Source organism: Stenella coeruleoalba (assembly GCF_951394435.1).
Source record: "Stenella coeruleoalba genome assembly, chromosome: 16".
Classification (NCBI taxonomy): domain Eukaryota; kingdom Metazoa; phylum Chordata; class Mammalia; order Artiodactyla; family Delphinidae; genus Stenella; species Stenella coeruleoalba.
In genome coordinates, this window is record NC_137162.1 from 81987643 (window position 1) to 82010015 (window position 22373).

General features: G+C 52.6%; 1 protein-coding gene across 2 annotated transcripts in view; it reads left to right on the top strand.

Moving 5' to 3' along the window:
• The first annotated feature begins 3793 nt into the window (after positions 1 to 3793).
• Positions 3794 to 22373, top strand: part of LOC307175574 (uncharacterized protein C1orf198 homolog) — a 33772-nt gene continuing 15192 nt past the window's right edge. The window contains exons 1-2 of one of the 2 annotated variants that reach the window (XM_079900785.1): positions 3794 to 4144; positions 15982 to 16032. In XM_079900785.1, the coding sequence (XP_079756911.1) occupies positions 3812 to 4144; positions 15982 to 16032 (384 nt within the window). In that variant the 5' untranslated portion in view covers positions 3794 to 3811. The remainder of the gene's footprint in view (positions 4145 to 15981; positions 16033 to 22373) is intronic. The other variant, XM_079900786.1, reaches the window with a different exon arrangement.

Genomic DNA, 22373 nt, shown 5'->3' on the forward strand with positions numbered 1-22373 from the left:
CAGTAAGGAAGGCTGGCTTTATCTACCAGCCGACTGCCTGCTATGTCACCAACAGAGTCCCTTCCCAAAACTGTCATGTTTGCCACAGTGCGTGGAATTTCACCATGAGCGTCAATAACCGGCTTGTAAAATGTCATAGCTGGTCACTCGGCTCTTAGAAGCAGGGCTAGAATGCGTGCCCTGTGGTTTCCCACGAGCTGGCAGTGTCTTCATGGGGGGAGTGGGCTCACAAATGGTTTGTTTGGGACAACAAATTCATTCAACAGACATTTGTACTAACTGGCTGAGGGAGGGCCTTTCGCACGTGTCACCCACCTCTCTCATTTGACGTGCTACCCTTGAAGGCTGGTATCGTTGTCTCTGTATCAAAAATGAAGGGATTGGGCTTCCCTGGTGGCGCCGTGGTTGGGAGTCCACCTGCCGATGCAGGGACACAGGTTCGTGCCCCGGTCCGGGAGGATCCCACATGCTGTGGAGCGGCTGGGCCCGTGAGCCATGGCCGCTGAGCCTGCGCGTCCGGAGCCTGTGCTCCACAATGGGAGAGGCCAGGAGAGTGAGAGGCCCGCGTACCGCAAAAGAAAAAAAAAAAAAAAAAAAAGTGAAGGGATTGAGGCTTCAACAGGTTTTGAGCACCTCTGTGGTGGCCAGGTGCCTGACCACGGCACCCCACTTCAGGTGCACCCGACTTCATTGCCTCTGGGCTTTTCCCCAAAGCCACTGAATCTTGGCAGCCCCCAGGTCTCCCAGAGGTGCCTGCAGGGCAGCCTCCAACCCTGGGGATGGCCTTGCTGTTTGCGTCTCTGTCAATAGGTTTAAGAAAGGTGCTGACCTGGGGAGGGGAGTTCCAGGCCAGCAACTGTTAGCTGAGACGTCAGGCGTATAATGGAAATGTTCATGATTGTCTCGGGTATTCAGTTATTATACTGAAAAAATGAGTGCTGTCTTTTACTAATGAGTAATTTGGAAGCTTTAATAAACTGTAGCCATAAACCCAGTTTATTATTAATAATCCAGTAATTAACCTTAGACACATTAATCTAATGTTAGAGATTTAACAAAAGGCAAAGGCACCTCTGTTTTTTGACTCTCCGTTCCATCACATGAGGGGCGACGGGGGATGATCTCAGGTGAATTTTTTTCCTTTCATGGCTCAGTATCTTTATCTGTAAAGATGGGATAATAATGTAAACTATGCAACATTCGTTCCTTTCTTCATTCATAATTCATTCAGCAAATAGTCACTGAACCCTTAACTCTGAATCAGGCACATGCTTGTTCCCAAGAGTAAACAAGACAGATAAGGATCTCCCTACTGTGGAGTTTACATTCTGGTGGGGACTCAAGAACTCTTCTGAGAAAAACAGCTGAAATGACACTGGCCAAGAAAGAGCTCCACAGTTCAAGACACCGAGACAGTTTAAACTTTAGTTAAAGCACTCTTTGCTGTGTCTCCCTAGTTCTTAAGAAAAGCCTTCTAGGAACAAACACCAAATGCCTCAATAAAATGTTGATGAATAAAGGAATGCTCTTTGGAACAGCGCAAGGTTTTACAGCATTTCAGAGGGTCAGTGACCACATGCTTGTCTCTTCATTTTGTGAAGAGCCCACTGGCTAAACCAAATCCACAAAGGACACGGCAGCCTGCCTCTATCCAAACTCTTGCCTAAGAAGATGCTTAGCGCTCGAATCATCCCACTATTTCACCTTACTACATATTTGGGGTTGGGCTATCTTTATTCTCCTGAGAAGACGCTCGGGAGAATTAAATGTCTCTGACAGATGACTTTGCTGAAATTAGGAGATAAATGGGCAGATAGATAGATTCACTATCTATTCACTATCTATCTATCTATCTGCCCATTTATCTCCTAATTTCAGCAAAGTCATCTGTCAGAGCCATTTAATTCTCCTGAGTGTCTTCTTTTAATTTGGAAGAAATTTTCTTTTAGTTACCCCTTATCACCAAGATCATGGATTTTACATACTTTGGCTGACGTCCCTGATTTATTTCATACTATATTTATATTATGGCTTCTCTAGTAATAAATTATATTCGATCTGAAACACTTAATCGGGTTGTGCTTTTCTGCAATCAACATTTATTGTTGCAATTGCTGTGAAAACCACATGCAACCAAGTTTCTAATAGCACAGAACCCTTTCTATGTGACTTTCAAAGCAACCTTAAAGATGTTAATTAAATTTCAAGAATACATCTTTAAACATCACCCACCTTATTAAACAAGTCTTAGAGGTGAGAAAGTAGGATTCAGGTTGGTGTATTGAGCCTATATAAAATAGACTTATCTAGAGATAGAATAGTACCAAAAAACTCAACCTCCTGGCCTCTATAGACCTTCAAATACTGTGCAATCCAGGCTATTACTTCGTGGCTTTTCCCACTGCTTTTCAATATGGTATGCTGATAACACTGTTGAGAGCAATATGTTTTATTGCAGAGCTTGTCACATTCATGGCATTCTAAAAATATTTTCTAAGGAATTCTGCGCCAGAAGATAAGGCCATCTCACATTTAAAACAGAACCCTGCGAGTTATTTCTATGACTGTGTTCAGAATTATCCAAGTGCTTTATTGTTATTATTTGAGGCAACACTGGTTTATAACACTATACAAGTTTCAGCATTAGCTAAGTGTTACTTCAGAGGCAATGACCCTAAGTAACAGCTGAAATGCAGTTTTTTGTTTTAAATGTGGACATTTAATTCTCACCTGAGACCTGTTACAGTCAAATCAGCCAGAAAGTAAAGCAGATGAGGGCTCTGTATAATTTTAATCGTTGTGCTCTGGGGCACACTTCAAAATGGCCCGGCTGACCTGCCTATGAAAACTTTCTGCCGCTCTTCAGTTGGTTTGCAAACCTCAAGCCGCCTAGAGTTCTCGTGATTTTCGTGAGATTCCAAGAGAAAGCAAAGGCCCCGCGGCCGGCTCGGGGAATACGTCTTCACCTGCAAAAGCACAGCGAAGTGCAGGTGCACCAGCCCGCCGGCCCCAGATGCCTGCCGGCAGTTCCACACTCCCTTTTAGGGAAAGGCACTGTGAGCTACCCGGCACTTCATTTTACTCCTCTCTTTAGGAGGCACGGAAACTGATTTTCTTTCGCCATTCCCGACACCAGTCCAGTCTCCCCAGCTCGTACCTTCGGCGCCCTCGCTGCCCTGAACCCCCGACCCCCTTCCATCAGCTCACCGCGCCAGGACCCTGGCCCAGGTTTGGGACAGCTCAAAGAAAGCGTAAAAGATGGCTCGGCAGGGAAAGGGAATACAATGGGCATAAGGCGGCCGGTGGCTCGGACCAGAAATGCCGCACTTCGTAAGGAGAAAAAAGTTTCCTTTGTCAAACAAGTGACCACGTGGCGCTATGGCGGTCACCCCCAACAGTCCCGTCAGGCTGCCAGGCGCGGACCTGGGGACGCGCCAGCCACCTCCGGCGCTGGCCGAGGGGAGCCCCGAAAAGCGGGGGCCCCGCTGTAAGCCCTGAGAGAGCGGATCCGGAGGACGCAAGGAGGCGCGAGACGGTGGCTCTGGGAGCTTCGCTGAGGGCGGGGCTCCCGGGGGGAGAGGGGCGAGGAGCGCAAGGTTCCCGGAAGCAGCGGGGCACAGGGGGCGGGACCCTCGGGGGCGGTGGCGCGGAGGGCGGGGTCCCCGGCGTTGGGCGGGCGCGGGGGGCGCGGCTTCAGGGACTGGGCGGGAGGCGGGGTCGCTGGGGCCTTGGGCGCCGGGCTCCGGGCCGCGGAAGGGCGCCGTTCGCGGGGCGGGGCGGGGCGGGGCGGGGAGCGGCGGGCAGGCCGGGCATGGCGTCCATGGCGGCGGCGATCGCGGCGTCGCGCTCGGCCGTCATGAGCGGGAACCGGCCTCTGGACGACAGGGAGCGGAAGCGCTTCACCTACTTCTCATCGCTGAGCCCCATGGCCAGGAAGATCATGCAGGACAAGGAGAAGATCCGGGAGAAGTACGGGCCCGAGTGGGCGCGGCTGCCGCCCGCGCAGCAGGACGAGATCATCGACCGGTGCCTGGTGGCGCCGAGCGCCCCGGCGCCCCGCGACTCCGGGGACCCCGAGGAGCTGGCGCGCTTCCCCGGCCTGCGCGGGCCCACGGGCCAGAAGGTGGTGCGCTTCGGGGACGAGGTAGGTGCGGAGCGGGCCGGGCTCCCCGCCCCCCGAGGCGCCCCCGGCCGGGCGGACCCCTGCCCGCTAGCAGCCGCCCCCGCCAGGCGCGCGGGCAGGGGCTGGAGAGGAGAAGGCGCAGGAACCGGGGTGGGTGGGACGGGCGGCCCGGAGCCGGAGGTGTGGGGCTGGGGGGCTCCCCGGGGCAGTTCGTGGAGGACCGCCGAGAGAAGGAAGGAGGTCATTCCAGACCCTCCATCTGGAGCTGCCCCACCGGGCCGCAGGGGACCCGAGACTTGTCAGACCAAAGTGCCAACAACAAGGGATTTTAAGCCAGGCAGGCCTGGGTTCTGATCCGTTCTGCCATTCAGCTCTCTGGCCGTGGGTGACCTAACCTTCTAGAGCCTCAGTTCCCCCCGGGAATAATAATATCCCCCCTGGCCTGCCAGGGAAGGCAGTCAGCCTTTTATACGTAATAATATTACTATTTGTGATGGGCTGTGTGCGGAGAGTGAAATTGTCCAGCAAGGTAACAAGAAGCAAGAGGTGCCTTCCAAGATTAGGAGGCAAAACCCGAAGCCCTAAGATGTTTCCGAGTGAGCCCGATGAGCTGCTTAGTTTTGGGAATGAGTACGGTGGCCTCCTTTTTCCAGTGAAAAACGAGGGATACGTGCAAATGAGCTGTCGCAAGCCTTTGGGACATATAAGGGCATGCCTGGGCCTCTGACCTAGACACTCTGCTGGGCCTTCTAGAGGGCCGGACATTGTGGAGGAAGAAACACTGAAACTAGAAAAAACTCAGGGGTGACCCATACTAAGTCACAAAGGCCTGAGTGTTCTGTGCTTCTCCGAAAGTCGGCCTTTTCCTGGAAACGTGTTTAACTAAAACCTGTTTGGTGCCAAATCTGCGGCTCTTTGGCTTTTCAGACTCAACTTTTGTGGTGAGGGTCAAAGAAGTCCAAAGGAGCCTGCAGTATACAGGGAAATCTGCAGCCCTGAGAGCTCTGAGGCTGCAGGCAGGAGGGGCTGGGCTTGGAGAGGTTTTCCAAGGAAGTCGTAGACTGTGGAAGGAATTCTAGTTGAGGATGAGGTTTTAATCTGATTTTCCGGCGTGGGTGTGCTGAGACATTTATTAATACAAAATGTTTGTGGTCATAAACCCGCTTTCACATGGGGGAAGTGTGAGAGAGCGAAACTTTGCTTGCAACATTGCCTTATACTGACAGAATTAAAAGAAGAGTCTTCCATGGATTTTAAACTCTGAAGGCTTCGCCAGGAAAAAAACGAGGGTGTGGTAACGGAAGAGATGAGAATATAGGTTTAAAATGTAAGCCCAGAGCTGAAGCATTTTTAGTGTGAACATATGCATCTCTCTAAAGACATTCGCAGGGCTGGGGCTCAGATTTGGGTGATGGAAAAGCAGGCAGCCCCTCTTTGGAAAAGTCACGAAGAAATAAACTGTGAGAAGAAATAAACCCGCAGGTACTTACAGATGTTGCAGGGTCCCTGTCATTTCCCCTTAGCTTGCTGTCCGGCTAAGAATATCCGCGTGCCCGCTCACCATCCAAAAGCCCGTGCCATATAAGGGTCCAGCGTGGCTGATAAGGAGAGATGTGGCCAAGTGAATTTTGTGCTCCGATTCCTTAACTGCGTGCCGGACTGAGCTGTTTGCGAATTTGTAAACGCAAAGCGATTTAACGGCCAACAGAACTTTTTGCTGTGGGACCTACATGTCCTTCCAGGAGCACGGGAGCCCTGATTTTCAGCTTTGCAAAACGGGTTGCAAGTATGTCCTGGAATGCCTCCGACCAACCTCTCAGCACAGATGGCTGAGGGACGGTGAGTTTGAGGACAGGTACGGAGGTACCTTGCTCAGAGCTTTTTTTGTTGTTGTTGTCTCCCCCTATCCTCCTGCAGCGGCTGAGCGATTTCATCCCACTAGGGAGTTTAAAATGTGTTAGCTGGACTTGGCAAGAGGTTGGCACCAAAGTGGAGTTGGTGGTCTCGTGCCCAAGAGGAGGGTTGTACTTGGAGGAGGGTTGGCTCCTGCGCACAAGGGGCGATGATAAGGAGAGGGTGGCGGTGACCCCTCGGTAGGCTGCTGGACAGAGTGGCCTGCATAGGTGGCCCCAGGTTTGTCCAGAAGGGCCCTGAACCAGACTGAGTCAGGCACTCTGTCCCTTCCTGTTTGGTCTGTCCTCAGATGTAGCCCTTGGGGCCAATCTGGCAGCAGAGAATCCTCATCCTAGCTGTGCCACTGCCAGCATCCACCGAGGGCCCACCGAGGGACGGGTGCTCAGGTGCACCAGCTCTTGCTTTACCAGCATCTGACCTTGGATGATAAGCGGGGTGGGCCCCGTAGATACTTGGGAAAGACCAGCTGGGATACTGGGCTCTGAGGGCCTTTCCTAAGGCTGTAGTAGAGAGCGCCTGGGCTTGGTTGTGAGTCTTGGCTTTGTTCTGGCTTCCATCTACTAACCCGTTGACTGTGGTGAACCCCTAACCTCTCTGAGCTCCTGCAACGGGAAGAACGTTTACAGGATGAGAGTAGAGACAGTGTCTAGGAAAGGCCTGTGGGATAAAACATGGTGGCTGCTGGTGAGAATATGAAGGTTGTTAGCTGTTGTCTCTCCACACCCACTTTTGAAAATCACTGTCGTGAAATCAATAAATTCCTCCTGTTGCTAAGCCTGGAGCTGGCCACATAGAGTCCCACGTGAGAAGGAGCTCTGCACTGCCGAGCTCTAGGGATGGGCCTCGGGGCACATACTGAAAGCTGGGCTTGCTCTGTCCACACTGTGGCCATGATGTGCCCTGTTTCCTGATCAGTGGTCACACCCGCCTCAGATTGGGCCCCCCTTTCGGCTACCCCGAAGGACCAGGACGTCGCCTGTTCCTTTGAGTACTCTCCCTCATCGCTGGTAACATTGCTGTGTCCCACACAGCAGCATTTGACGTCAGATCATGCCCACATGGCCTTCAAATGGGACTGCCCTCCAGTCATGGTTACGCGTTGAGGGAACAAACGAGTGGAAGCCTGCTTGGGCTCCGGGCTCAGCGCACATGCCCAAGTTGCCCAGCTGGGGCCACTCCGTGTAGGACAGGTATGGCAGCGTGCCATCCGCATGTTCGTTTTTCCCTTCGCTGTCTGTAAAGTGAGGAGACCAGCGTCCAGGCCCAGATCCACCCTTGCTTGGAGGGCGCGCCTGCCGAGGAGAGGGAGGCTAGCTGCCTTTGCGCGGTGAAGCCGTGAAGGGTCCTGTCGGTTTCTTGGTTCTTAGCACCTTGGCAGTCAATTGAGTGCCTATCTCCCAAAGCCCAGTGTATTAGACACTAGAGCCGCTCATGCTTTAGGGACGCTTAGTCTTCCCCTGATTTTCACCAGCTTTTTTAGAAATCCCTCCACGTGAACATATGATCTCAGTACAGCTTCAGTGCAAGGCTGCCGGCCCCTCCTGCCCCCGGTCATCTCCCCAAGCCCCCTCCTGTGCAGAGAATCTAGAGCTGCTGCCGGTGGAACAGTTATCTCTCAGCAACGGAAGAGAAGCACCTGGCGCCCCCATACCTGGTTCTGGTCCTGCCGCAGCCCGGCTGCCCTCTTAGGGCGGGGTTCTCCCTCCACCGGGGAGCAGCTGCCTGGACTTCTCTCGGGTTATAGGCCTTGCTTGGAACAGACATGGGCACAGGCTTGCCCTTTGGGTCAAGTACTTGGTCTGAACGTTGAAGCGTGGATGTTTCACGGAATGGATGAAAGCGAATGGGTGCTCTGAGCAGTCTGGCTTTCCCTGTGCTTCTCAGTTACGGCGTTCTTCTTCCAGCAGTCAAAGTTCTGGGAATGGCTTGCGTTGGGAGATGAAAAGTTTTCATTTTAGAGGGATTTAGCCATCACCCCAGTCTGCTTCTGCCGCTTCCTGTTATCAAATAGCAAAAAAAACACACCAAAAACGAAGAAACAAAACCCCCGAAAAACGAAAACCCTGACTTTGCAGGCATGTGTCGCTCTCTGCCCCTTGCCCCCACTCCCAGACTCCTCCACTGATCTGAGCACGTCAGTGAGAGTCACAGGCTTCCAAGCACTATGCCACATTCTTGGCTCCCGACAGGCCATAGGCAAGTGAACTCAGAAGTTTGGGCAGCCGGAGTATTGGCTTCTCAGGGACCTGCTTGCCTGTTTCACTTCTCTGTAAAGTAGGTGGGGCTGGGCAGGAGGGGGTTTCCACATGCCAGCCCCGGGGACCCTGACCTGGATTTCGCGTGCTGTGGAGCACAGGTTTGAAGCCCTGGAGCGAGGCAGTTCTGTCCCCTGTTCAGCAGCTTCGCGTGACCCGCAGCTCTCAGAAGGAGGTGTTCTCTAGCACCTGCCTCCCTCCCCCTCCTGCAGGAGCCTGGAGGCTTGCTCCCTGCTCTTTTACTCTCCCTGGCCTTCACCTCCTTTTCTGGGGCTGAGTCTTGGCCTCCCTGACCCCTGGATACCTTCTGCAGACCTCTGAAGGCCCCGTGGCTTTTCCCATGCCCATTGCCCATCCGGCTTCTGCTCCCAGCTGGCTGACGAAGCCCCTTTCCCTGAAGCGCTCAGGAGGCTGGGGTCAGTATGGAATCCCCCAGTGCTGCAGACCTCGCCGAGCCTCTGTCATCCAGCCCATGCCCTTGGGGCTGCCTGCCAAGGGCCACCTTGCCCTCGCTTCTTAGGGTCCAGGCTGGCCAGCTGTTTGTGTTTGCAAATAAGCTAATTAAATGGGTATACAGTTTCTAAAATAACGACCCTGTATGTTACTGTTAAAAGTTTCAAGCAATGCAGAAAGCAGCAGCATTATGAAGCAGAAATTGGTAGTGCCCTTCCAGAACTTACCTCAATTATTCGGATACGTGTCTTCCTGATGCAGGACCTGTGACACGTGAGGTCACCTCTTCCCCGTTCACTTCAGCAGCTTGGCTTCTATTTTTCAGCCTTTGGCACAAAAAATGAGAAATTTGAGAGTTCCTTTCTCAGCGTTTGGACTTGTTTTTTAAGGAAGGCGGAATGTGTAATTATGATTCCCACCTTCTGTCTGGCAGATGCGTGCATTTTTTAGAAAAGGTGACAGGGTGGACCTGGCTTTTCGTGTCCCTGCGCCTGGCGTCTGTGCCCGGGCTCCAGGCAGGAGTTGAGAACACGGTCATCCTCAGCCATCCAGTTGAGATGGTCAGATGGCCCTCTGCCCAGAGTAGCACCTGGCCTGGGACTCTGCATAGCTGGGGCTCCTCGGGTGGGGCAGCTGTATTGAACAGGTGGCCTTGGGAGCGGAGGCAGCAACACAGGCTCCCCCTGGCCCCTGTGGGTGTGTGGCCCAGTGGCTACCAGGGAACAGGTTTTGCAAAGAAACGACTGGCTCCTTGTCTTGCAGGGAGGGAGGGGGCAGAGCTGGGAAACCTGTTGGCGGGTCTGGAGTCATCTTATAATTGACGGGAGTTACTTTTACACTCTAAAATGAGAGATTTCCTTAGTGCCAGAGAAAGTACCCATTTCTCAGAAAAAGAAATCAAGGCCAGACCTGTCTGTTAAACTTCTGGCTCGTTCTTCTCTTCATTTCCTTAGACCCGTCCCCCACCCATCCTCCCATCACTACCTTGGCATGTTTCTGCTGAGGTCTGAGGAGGCCTGAGTTTCTGTATTTGTATTGATGGTGGAACCTGTCCAGGAGTTAAATCATAACTGCTTTTCTGTTGTTGGAACTGCCCTTTTGTACTTCCGGTGATGGCAACCCTCTGATCTCAGCAGAATTAAATATACTACAAGTCAAAGGGGAAAACATCGATTCCATAAACATATAAACAATAGTCCCTAAGAATAACCAGTTGGTAAAAAAAAGAGCATATTCTTCTTCCTCACGTCTCCCTTTTTTAAAGTAGGGTTTATTTTTTAAAGCGGCTTTAGGTTCCCCAAAATTGAACAGGAAGTACAGAGGGTTCCCATATACCCCTGCACCCCGTGCACAGACTCCCCCAGGATCAACACCCGCACCAGAGACGTGCATTTGTGAACGACCAGTGAACCGACACTGACATATCATGACCAACCAGAGCCCAGAGTTTACACTTCACTCTTTTTTTTTTTTTTTTTGCGGTATGCGGGCCTCTCACCGTTGTGGCCTCTCCCGTCGCGGAGCACAGGCTCCGGATGCGCAGGCTCAGCGGCCATGGCTCACGGGCCCAGCCGCTCCGCGGCATGTGGGATCTTCCCGGACCAGGGCGCGAACCCGTGTCCCCTGCATCAGCAGGTGGACTCTCAACCACTGCACCACCAGGGAAGCCCTTCTTACTTTTTTTTTTGAATTTTATTTCATTTTATTTTTTACACAGCAGGTTCTTATTAGTTATCTGTTACAAATCTGTTACAAATTAGATACAAATTAGTGTATACATGTCAATCCTGATCTCCCAGTTCATCCTCCCCCTACCCCGCCCGCCCCCCCTCCTTTTCCTGCTTCGTGTCCATATATTTGTTCTCTACATCTGTGTCTCTATTTCTGCCTTGGAAACCGGTTCATCTGTACCATTTTCCTAGATTCCACATATATGCGTTAATATACGATATTTGTTTTTCTCTTTCTGACTTACTTCACTCTGTATGACAGTCTCTAAGTCCATCCATGTCTCTACAAATGACCCAATTTCGTTCCTTTTTATGGCTGAGTAATATTTCATTGTATGTATGTACCACATCTTCTTTATCCTTTCGTCTGTTGATGGACATTTAGGTTGCTTCCATGACCTGGCTATTGTAAATAGTGCTGCAATGAACACTGCGGTGCATGTGTCTTTTTGAGTTATGGCTTTCTCTGGGTATATGCCCAGTACATTTCTTACTTTTAAGCCAAGATGCCACTGTCTATCAACCAGAAACTCCCCTCATTTATGGACTTCAGGAGGACAGTGACAGTATATGGTTCCAGTGAGCACTGTTTCTGAATCACTCAAGAAAAATCAGATATATTTCTGGGGAGCTTAATGGTTGGGATTCTAACTTTTAGAGACTCAGCCCTCTAGGTGGCAGGAGAAATTTAACAAACAGTGCACCATATTCTGACTACCACCTAAGAGTGTTTATTGTTTATGGTTACATACTAAGGGCATGATTAGAAACGCTGTTGCAGTAGTTTTATGTAATCTTTGAACTCTGGGAAGAATGAAATGAAAGCAGCCTTTAAACGTGATTTGCTGGGCCCTTGCTGTGTATTAGGAGACCGTTTGTGTGCCTTGGTTGACTATACTGATACGCAGAACGTGATTCTGCCTGCTCCAAAGTTGGGTGGGTGAGAGCCAGCCCAGAAATCCTTGGGCTCCTCGTGACGGAAGCCTGGACCCTGGTTGGTTTGGTACAAGTCCTTATTTGGGGATGATGAGAGCCACCTAGCAGTATTCATTGAGGCCACCTTGGCAGGTGGGGTGGCCTGGGAAGACAGAGGTGGGTCCCTGAGCCTGGGAGGTCAGCAAGTGCAGCCTGTGTGGCCAAGTGTCCCCAGTGTGAAGAGGCAGTCAGGTGTCCTGTGAAGGACTGAAGTAGGTAAGCTGCCCAAGGGGAATGGCTGCCTTAGAATTACCTAGGGAGTTGTTGGTTTTCTAAAACTAAGTCAGGTGGGACCCACAGATTCTGCCTATTAAAACAGCACTCTAGATGATTCTTTTTTTTTTAATGTGGGAGTCTTGTCCTTCTAAATGAACTTGTTAATTCATTTGGTGGAATCTTTTTTTTAATTAATTATTTTTGGCTGCGTTGGGTCTTCGTTGCTGCACACAGGCTTTCTCTGGTTGCAGCGAGCAGGGGCTACTCTTTGTTGTGGTGCACAGGCTTCTGCCTGTGGTGGTTTCCTCTTGTTGCGGAGCACGGGCTCTAGGCATGCGTGCCTCAGTAGTTGTGGCACACGGACTCAGTAGTTGTGGCTCACGGGCTCTAGAGCACAGGCTCAGTAGTTGTGGCGCACGGGCTTAGTTGCTCTGCAGCATGTGCGATCTTCCCGGACCAGGGCTCGAACCCGCGTCTCCTGCATTGGCAGGCGGCTTCTTAACCACTGCGCCACCCGGGAAGTCCCTAGGTGATTCTGATATACAGCCAGACCTAGAACCTCTAGGCTAGAGATGCTCTTCAGAGAGTCTTGAGTCTGGTGCCTGTGAATGGCGCCAGCGTGGACCCAAGACCAGTAAGGACCCAGGAGCTGGTCATCCCCTCTGGCTACCTGGGACAGGTATGCCAGAGAGAGGGCATCTGCAGGAAGGTGCAGTTTGTTCAGGTTGCAGAATGGTCCCTAGCCTGTCCCTCAGAGAGGCCCAGAGTGGAAGCGAGACTTTCAGAGCGCTGCAGGGGTCTCAGAAGTGGTTCTTTTGACTGTTGGAGGAAAGGTGCCGCTCCCCGTCTGCGGGCTGCTAGCGGCCTGGCTTTGTGTAGGGGGAGCTCAGAGCTGCTCTGTGACGCCCGTGCTCCTCGCCCCACTTGCTCAGGCTGACCTATGGCTGCACTAAGGGACACCCGCTGTGGACAGTGCCACTTACAGGTGCTGTCCACCTCACACGCTTGAGACACGATGAAATTCACCGGCCCCAAAATTGGAAAGAAAGTTATAAAAGAATAAATGTCCCATTAGTCTCCAACTTCATGAAGAGGAAAGGCTAATATTTATAACATTTCATGTTTGAAATGAATTCTAAGTCCAGAAATTTTCATTTCAGAATAATTTTGGAACAGTCCTGACTTTTACAGAGGAATCAACCAATTATAGATGAGTTACTTGTCACCAAATAATTTCTAAAGCAAAATTACCAAAATCCTTAAAAAATTTAAGAGTAGCAGTTACATTTAGTGTAGAATGTAGTGAATTTCAGCGTGTCTGATATTGGTTGCAGCTTGTGGTGTGTTCGGGAATGTTTAACATCTGGCTCCAGGGCAGTGAGGGGAGCAGCCCTGATGTGGAGCACGTGCTGGTTGCCATGGAGATGCTCCCCCAGGGGCTGTCCAAGCCCCCAGGTAGCTCACTGCATCAGAGCCGGTCAGGGAGGTGCGGTGACCCGGTTGTGTGGTGTTATAGATGCACTTTCCATCTGGCAGGGGCAACAGATGTAAGTAACCTCAAGAGCACAGATAATAGCAAGAGGGACTAAAGTCATTAGGAAACGATGTTTTTAGCATTTGTTACCTTTGTCAGGTTTTTTTGGGGGGGGGGAGGGGACACTTTTTTGAAGAATGGATTTTAATTTTTGGAGCAGTCTTAGGTTCCCAGCAAAAGCGAGTAGAAAGTACAGATTTCTGAACTACCGCCTACTGTCACACATGTGCACCCTCTGCTACTACCAACACACGCCCACCAGAGTGGAAGATTTGTTACAATGGATGAACCCACACAGCATTGGTGCCCAACACCCATAGTTTCCACTGGGGTTTACTCTTGCTGTGGTGCGTTCTGTGGGTTTTGAGAAAAGCATCCATCATTACCGCGTGGTACAGGGTATTTCACTGTCCTGAAAATCCTCTGTGCCCTGCCTACTCAGCCCTTCTTCTGTTCAACCCTGGGAGCCACTGATCTTTTTATTGTCTCCATAGTTTTGCCTGTTCCAGGATGTCATATAGTTGGAATCATATAATATATATAGCCTTTTCAGATTCTTTTATTGTGGTACAATATTCAGAACATAAAATTGACCGTGCTAACCACTTTTAGGTGTACAGTCAGTACGTTCACCGTGTTGTACAGCCACCGCCACTCTCCACTTCTACAACTTTGCAATCCTGATGCCGTTTTGCATGCAACTGCCTGGAAAGCCTGTGCTTGCCCCAACGCTCTTTGTGGCTGGAGTGTGCAGCCAGTGGCTGACATCAGAGCTTCAATCACATTTTTGTTTGGCATGTTTATTTTTGTTAAGTGCTTTATTATTATTTTTTTTATGAGCTCAGAATTGCAGAAATCTAAGGAATTTGCCCCTTGACTCCGTTTCTTGCTGGAGCAAACAAAAGATTATTGACTCGACACCAAGTTGGGGAGAAATCACAGTGCACCCCTCTGTCTGCAGCCCCCTTGGAATTTCAGCCTGTCTGCGCTGCAGCCACTGGAGCCTGCTGGCTCACCAAGCCCCAGGCTACATCTTTCTTCCTCAGTCTTGCACTCATTCATCTTCCAAAGCCAAAAACCTTCTTAGTGTGTTCTTTGCAGATTTCAAAGGGACTCAAGCTGCATAATTAACACTCAGAGGATCGATCATATCACATGAGAAAGGGTGTCCGGCTCCGGTGTGTCCTGCTTTTGGTCAGTGGTCCTGTCCCCTTCTCTGCCTCTGCCCGCCCAGTGAATCTCCACACGCCTCCTCTGTCCCCTGAGGTGGCCACTGGGCTTGTCCCCCGCCCCCCCGCCACCTCCCCATAGAGGGGGCACATTTACCAGTTGGTTTCCCTTTGCCCTTTTCCACAGGTCCAAATCTAGAACAAAGGGAACATACATTCCATCAGCCTCCTTTATTTTTCCCATGTGAAAACAAAGTCCTTCTTGTTTTATTGCTTCTAAGAGGAACTTAGAGGGTCCTGAGATGACAGAGTTTTAAGGACTTTCAGGTCATTGAGCTCAACTGCGCTCCTCTCCCACGCCCTGACCACACACACAGACCTGGATGCAGGAGCCCCTCAGCCGAGACTTGTTAACTCACATTTCTGCTTTTGGAGGGACGCAGTCTGTAAGTTGAGGAGTGCACTTGGACTTAACTGAGGTTCCCAATGGGAGCGTAGTGGCCCACGTTCCCTCTCATTTTTAAAGTTTTGCCTGACAGCCAGGAGTGAATAGGAGACATAGCTTTTAGAGGCCAAGGCTGGGGATGGAGTTGGTACTGAAGGAAGTGGACCCTCTGCAGAACTCCAGGAGGGGGAAGGGAGCCAGGTAACCTAGCTCTGGGGCTAGGGAGTGCCTCTGGGTGCGAAGACATCATGTACCTGGGGTGCTTTATGCAAGGACAGTCTCAGTTCAAAATATTTTATGCCATTTTCAGTCTGTATCGCCCAGGATGTCCCAGTTTTTGGTTCAGAAAATAAGATTCCTCAGCAGAAGCTGGGCACACGTGAGACATTTGCTAGTATAGGAATACAGCTGGAGAGTTGGAGGGGTGGCCTAGGAAAGGCGATCTTACAAACCTTTGTTCGGGTCAGTGGATCCAAGGTCAGACTCTCAGTGACTGTTCGAAGGGCTCCTTCTCTCTTGTTCCGCTTGTGAGGGTCGGAAGGATTTCAGAGTTTTCACTATAATTAGGCAGCTGCATTCAGTTGGCATTTTCTTCACTGACAGGCTGGTCACTGCCTTTCAGATCTCTGGTAGGCACTTAGGGGGATGGCGGGGGGCGATGCTCAGACAGTTACAGGTGTTGATTGGCAGATAATCACCCGGCCTCCTTTTCCTCTGTTACCTCATTTTATCCTCACAACAGCCCCGCAGGGGCAGCGCAGTTCTCCTTTCACAGATGAGGAAACTGAGGCTCAAAAGGCTAAGTCATCTTCCCCTGGCCGTGTGGCTAGGCGCTGGCAGGGCCGAGACCTGAGCCCGGAAGCCCTGTTTCCTTCCCCTCGGCCTCCCTGTCATCGAGTCCGTCCTGGGGCTCCCAGGCATTCATCGAATGTCCGTTTGGCAGGGGACGGGCGTACCTGGCAGCCGCGGCCAGCAGGGTGAGGGGGGAGCCAGACCAAGAAGGTCAGCACATTCTCTGCAGAGCGCGACAACTTCAGGCTTGTTTTGAGCCGGGACTTGGGATTCTTCTTGCTGAAGTTTGGTTCCCCCATGGCCTCGGGTGGTGGCTGTCTGCGCGGGGTCCCTTTGGGTTTGGATTTCAGATTTATTCTTGAATTTTTATTTCAGGACATAACTTGGCAAGATGAGCACTCTGCCCCTTTCTCCTGGGAAACGAGGGTAAGTTGGGTTAAATTTAGATTTGTTTGTCTTCTTAAAAAGCGTGGCGTCCTTAGGTATTTTCCGTTCAGCCCTTGGTGGGCTCAGACGGCCGCGGGCTGCGGGTGATGCGCCCCCTGCCGGTGGGAGAGGAGAGGTGGAGGGGCGGGGCCTGCGCCGCGTTGGGCTTGGTGATGGAGGGAAGCGTGGCGGTCGGCGCGCTGGGCACGGTCGGCGCCCCTGTCCTGGGAAAAGCAGGGGCAGCCCCTCGGGGGGCTTTCTCGGCTCACACTTCTGCCCACCAGCACTCAGTGCCTTGTTGGGGGCTCCATAAGGCAAAGCTTTGAGGGAAGCTTTTCTTGGCGGGGGGACGGGGTGGTTAAGAGCTGCTTTTATTAAAGTGAAATGCGAAGGGCAGCCGAGACGGGAAGGTGGGTGGATGTGGAGACAAGGCTGCAGATGCATCAGAACTGCCTGCAAGAGTCACCTCAAAGGCAGAGTCCTGAGGGAAGAAGGGAGGAGGGGAAGAGTGCCCTTGGTACCCTTTGAAACTGGAGTAGCCGGTGGATACAGATGTGCAACCCAGCCTGGGTGCCTGTTGCTGGTCCCCAGTCATTCGTTTATTGCTGTTAGTGTTGTTGTTGCCAAAGTTGCTTAAAAGTATCAAGCGTAACGGGGTTTATCCATTTCCCCATTCTCCCCAGTTGTCCCGGTACAAGTGCATTAATAAGTAGCGCAAAATGACCAAAAGGCAGGTGTCTCAAACCCAAGGAAGAGAAGGAAAAAGACCAGGATTCTCTGAATTCTAGAACATTCTCTGCTGTGTGTTGGAGGGTCCTTTCCCTAGTGGGGGTGGCCAGGACGGCTGTGTACCTGCAATAGGGCTTAGGCTTGAGGCTGGATCAGGGCTTTCAAGCCCTGACACTTGAAGGGGCTTGTTTCTTGGTTTTCCACTTGTCCCTACAGTTGCTCATCCTGGTAGAAACGGCGTCCAGGGGCTGTAGGGAGGGTGGGTCAGAGCGGGATGCGGCAGTGGGGGGGGCTCTGCAAGCCACCTGAGAGGCCCTCAGGGGTCTGTGTCTTAAAATGAAGGATTTGATGAGGGCTCAGATGGATGAGGGCAGCCGGCGGCGTTGCCCACAGGCGGCGCGGTTGGTTAGCTGATTGCCCCAAGTGACGCGAGCCGCCCTAGGATGAGGAAGCCTGTGAAAGTTGAGGGGACCCTTACGTGAGAGTTGAGAGGTGGCTTTTGCGAATACGTGGCATTAATGCAGATGGCCGTGCTCCTCCCGCAAGCACAGACTCCTGCCTTGGGGAGTCCAGAACGTCAGGTCCTAAACATCCTAAAAATAAAGATGCAAATGCCTGCATCCTGCATGCGTGATTTTTTTTTTATTTCCGTGGCAGATTAATAACCTAGGTCTGCGCAGAGGGCAGGGCGAGCGACAACGTTGTGCCTGGAATTGGAGTCTCCTTCAGGATCTGGACACTGGTTAAGGGGTGGCTGAACCAGCGAGGGTGGCTGGGAGGCAGCCAGAGAGGGTGAGGGGCAGCCTGGGATTGTAGCTTCCGAGCTCCGAGACCCATCCATAAATCCCTTGTCCAGTGACAGGGCAAAGGGAGTTGGAGGTGGCTAGAAGGGACCTCGCCACAGTGACATTCAGCCAGGGCCGTCAATATTCCTTTTATATGGGTTCCCCAGATGGGTAACTGACAAGCACTACAGTTAAGTCCCCTACATAGGAACCTTCAAGTTACAGACTTTCAAAGATGGGAACCATCCACGTCAGGCGTGAGGGAAACTGCAGCTTCCTCCGTCTCCTATTGCTGGCGCTCCTTCAGCTCTACCGTCTCCCACCTCCTCTCCCTCCTCCAGTCAGTACCTCTTCTTGCCTGTTCACTGGATGCCAGCCCCTGGACGCCAGCTGTTGTCCTGGACTACTGTCCTTTTCAAGGGACTGTACTGTAAGACTAAACATGTTTTATTTTTTGTTTGTTTTTTATGTGTCATTTGTGCGAAAGGTATCTTAAACCTGTTACAGTACAGTACTAGATAGCCCATGTGTTAGCTGGGTACCCACATACAACTCGTTCGTATGTAGGGCCCTTACTGTAATCCTAGGCAGATGGGCAGTCTGCAGGGGGGAGTGGACAGCCTCGGGGACAGTGGCCCGGAAGGCAGCACAGATGTTACTGGACTGGGCCCTGTGTTTGATGATGTCTCAGTGATGAAGACAGAGAAGTCGAATCAGTTAAAATGCCCCGAGCCCCAAGTCCATCGTGCCCCCCACGAGGATATCTACTCTCGTAAGAATTTGCCTTGTTAAATGTTCCTGAGTCAGCCGTTTGTGGGACGGGATGTTTCATCTGTTATTACCTTGATGCAGATGACATTCTGGGGCAAGGACGGGGCAGCACCTGGGCGGCTGCTGAGAATGAGGCTCATTGTGGGAACAGGTGCCGGGAAAAGGTCTCCAGAACAAGGTGTGCTGACCCAGTCCAGCACGGGTCACACTCGTGCTGGTGTTAACTGTCCACAGACACCATCCAGGTCCCTTAGGAACCTGCATAAATTGAGAAGGCTTGATAAAGTTAAGTCAATATGTGTTGCTCATTTTAATTAACTTGTTTGGTTTTTTTTTTAGTAAAAGGTAGTCTTTGTGGCTCAGTTCTCAGTTTCATTTTTTTTTCCGTTGTAGTATAGTTACTTTACAGTGTTGTGTTAGTTTCTGCTGTACAATGAAGTGAACCAGCTGTATGTATACTGTATCCCCTCCCTCTTGGACCTCCCTCCCACCGCGCCCCTCCCCCATCCCACCCATCTAGGTCATCACAGAGCACGAGCTGAGCTTCCCGTGCTATACAGCAGGTTCCCACTAGCTATGTGTTTTACACAGGGTGGTGTATTTATGTCAAACCTAATCTCCCAATTCATTTCACGTTCCCTTTCAATGAGAGAATTAGCTTATTTCATGAACAGGTGGGCTGTGTCCTCACCTTTTGATTTGAGCTCTCAAAATCACACTTACGTGATTTAAAGTCAGAACTTTGTAGGGGCAAAACAGAGAGCGTTCCAGAGAGCAAAGGGCCTTACCCCTGCTCTGTCATCAAGAGTCAGAGTTCCACCACCCGCCTCTCCCCAGCTGAAGTGCGAGTGCCCACCTCTCTGCATTGTCACGCCCTTCCTTAGGACTGAAAGACAGATGAGAACTTTGGAGAGCTGCATGCAGGAGCTGGGTTAGCCAGGGCAGGGTGGCCCCGACCTCCAGCTGCAAGGCTGGAGACTCTGTCATTTGATGACTCTGATGCATGGCAGGCACCTCACTCCTTCGCGGCTTGGAGCAGCCATTTCTTTGCTCTTGATTCTGGGGGTCAGTGGTCTGGGCAGGGCTCGGCCGGGCTGTTCTGTGGGCCTCGCCGGGGACCGCTCACGTGTCATCTGACGGCCGACGGGAGCTGGTTGCTCTAGGGTACCTTCTCTTCTGTGTCCGGTTGGGGCCACATGTGTCCAGCGAGCTACGTGTTGGTGGAAGAGTTCCCTCGGGTGAGAGTGGAAGCCGACAGGGTCTTCCGAGGCTGAGGCTTGGGAACCAAAGTATCCCCTCTGTTTTGTTCTAATGGTCAAATCGAGGCACAGTCCAGCCCGAATTCGGGGTGTGAGAACATGGATCGCAGCTGCTGATGGACAGTTGCAGAGAATTTGTGCCATTTCAAATCAAAGACTCCACGCTCTGACAGCCCCGACAGCGGGTCGTTTCATTTGATTGTCTATCATCCACTGACGTTTTTTTTTGAATTTTAAATTGTGGTAAAATACACATCCCATAAAATGCACCCTCTTAGCCGTTTGTAAGTGTGCAGTGCGGTGGCCTTAAGTGCATTCACACTGTTGTGCAGCCGCCACCATCCATCTCCAGAACTTTATCATCTTCCCAAACTGCAACTCTGTTCCTTTTAAGCCGAAAGCCCCTTTCCCCCTCCCCCAGCCCCTGGCAACCACCCTTCTACTTCCTGTCTCTATGACATCATTCACTGACTTTTTTCAAAAATCCGGCGGACGTTGATTATCCTTCTACTCTGGGACAGACGTTATGCTTAAGGCTCAAAGGTGAGTAAACACTTGCTCTCGGCAAAGATCCCAGCGTGGGGATGACGGCGCCTGGGGCAGAACTCACAAGGGGGGCCACTTCAGCCACACGACCCTTCCTCCAGTCATGTTCCTTCGTTCACCTGACGCATATTTACATACACGTTGGTAGATACGGTCTCATGCCTTCTGCAGCTATTCACTTCAGCAGACTTTTTTTTTTTTTTTTTTTTGGCCGTGCTGCGCGGCATGTGGGATCTTAGTTCCCCGACCAGGGATCGAACCCGCGCCCCCTGCAGTGGAAGTGCGGAATCTTAACCGCTGGACCACCAGGGAGGTCCCCACTTCTGTAGATATTTAAGGATGGCCAACTAAGTGCCTAGCTCTTTCTCAGCTCTGACTTCTCAGCCACCAGTCGATCAGCTGAGGCCAGACCCCAGGTGATGACTGTTGAGCACAGAGCCGAGAATCTCAGGGATTTGGGATTTCTTCCCAGTTTTTGCTCCTCTGTCTGGACTCCTTCCTTTGGGCCAGCCCGTGGCCGAGGACCCCTGCAGAGACCTGCAGAGACCTGCAGAGCGTGGACGCGCTGGTGCTGTCTGTCCCTGAAAGGCGGCTCTGACCAGGAGAGGCCTCGATGCCGGGCAAGCACTGCCCGTTTCCTCAGATCCTGCTCGGTCTTCCAGCCTGCCCTCCCCTCCTGGGTCACCTCCTGCCAAGGCCGGGCCAGGCCTGATGCCTCTGTCGCTCCGGAAGGGAGGCTCCGAGGCAGAAGTGCCCGTCCCGGTCGGGTGAGGTGCCCTTGGTTATCATCTTTCCCCTCATCCGTCAGCTTGGCAGGTGTGCTGGGGGCCAGGGCACCTGCAGGGCCCCACGGCGGAGTCCTTTCTCCTGTCCTGAGGTTCCACGGGGAAAACACTCAGCACTTGGAATGCTCCAGAGAGGGGAATCGGGAGGAGAGGATGCTTCGCGCTGCCGCCCCTCTGGGCTGGGGGGTTTACAGGAGACCCCTGCAGAGGCAGGTCAGGCCCTAGCGCCGGGTGGCTGGACTCTGGGGACGCCACGCCCACCGTGCGCGCCTCCCCCCAGGCGGTCTGGATTTTCCCTTTCTGTCTACCCGAGTCCTTCACCCGAGGTTCGGCTGCCTCTTTGGGGATCGTAAGTCAGCTGGGTGGGGATCAGCTCCTTGATCTCCGAGGGTCAACACAGACCACTCCTGGAGTAGGGGGCCTCTCAGCCGCTCCTCAGGAGGAGAAGTAAGCCTGGGAGCCCAGCGTCTCCGCGGGCTGGGGTCCACACCAGGGATCTGCAGGCACGTCAAATTCTCTCACCCAGGAGGTCAGCGTCGCTGCCCCCGCCGCGGGCCGGATGCCGGGGCTCAGGGGCGGCGGTAACGGGCAGGCGGGTTGAATCGAGGAAGAGGGATTGGAGCTTGGGTCTGTCTGTGGCTAACAGGCATCTCTTGCCCACACGGGACAGAAGGGTGTTCCGTCGGGATGTCCGTACATGGAGCGTTCCCTGGGTTCCCAGGTACGGCTCTGCCTGGCTGTCACCCCTCACCACCAGCCCAAAGTTTCTGAGAAACGCAGGGCCGTGGAGCCCCGCCGTGCTCCCATCACAGCATAGCTCCTGCTTGGGGACCCTCACGGAGACCCCCGTCTCTGCCCAGCAGTGAAGCCTCCCTCCCCCTCCCCCTGCCCCTCCCCCGTGCCGTCTCTAGCTCACCTTCCTGAGATCCAGAGCAGGCCTGTGGCCCCCTGCTCTGGACCTTTCCTGGCTCTTGTAGGTGCAGTGGCCTGTCAGCTCCTCAGCCCAGGGCCCGGCCTGCTGCTGTGGCCCCAAGGGTCCTTCCCGCCGGTCTCTTCTCCAGCCCCACAGCCCTGCCCCATGGCACCGACCTCACCTGCCTCGGTGCCTTGCCCAGCCCCCTGGCCCCAGCCACCTGTGCAGGTCCCACCTGCCCCCAGACCCGGAGCAGATTCCGTTCCTGTGTTTCTCCCAGTTACTGTGACAGCCGGGCAGCTCCCACAGGACCCCGATCTGTGCTGAGCACCTTGGGGGCATTTCCTCAGCTAATCCCCACAATGCGTGCTTTGACAGATGAGGAAACAGAGGCCCAGAGTGAGGGGGTGTGAGCTAGATGTCCCAGCCCAGCGCCGTGTGCTTCACCCCTTGCTGCAGCGTCTGCAACTGTCCCCCTTCCGTGTCCCCTCTGAGAAGCTCTGCGCTAGGCGGACACATGTTAATGTCACCGGTGGTGCTCTTTGTTGGTGCG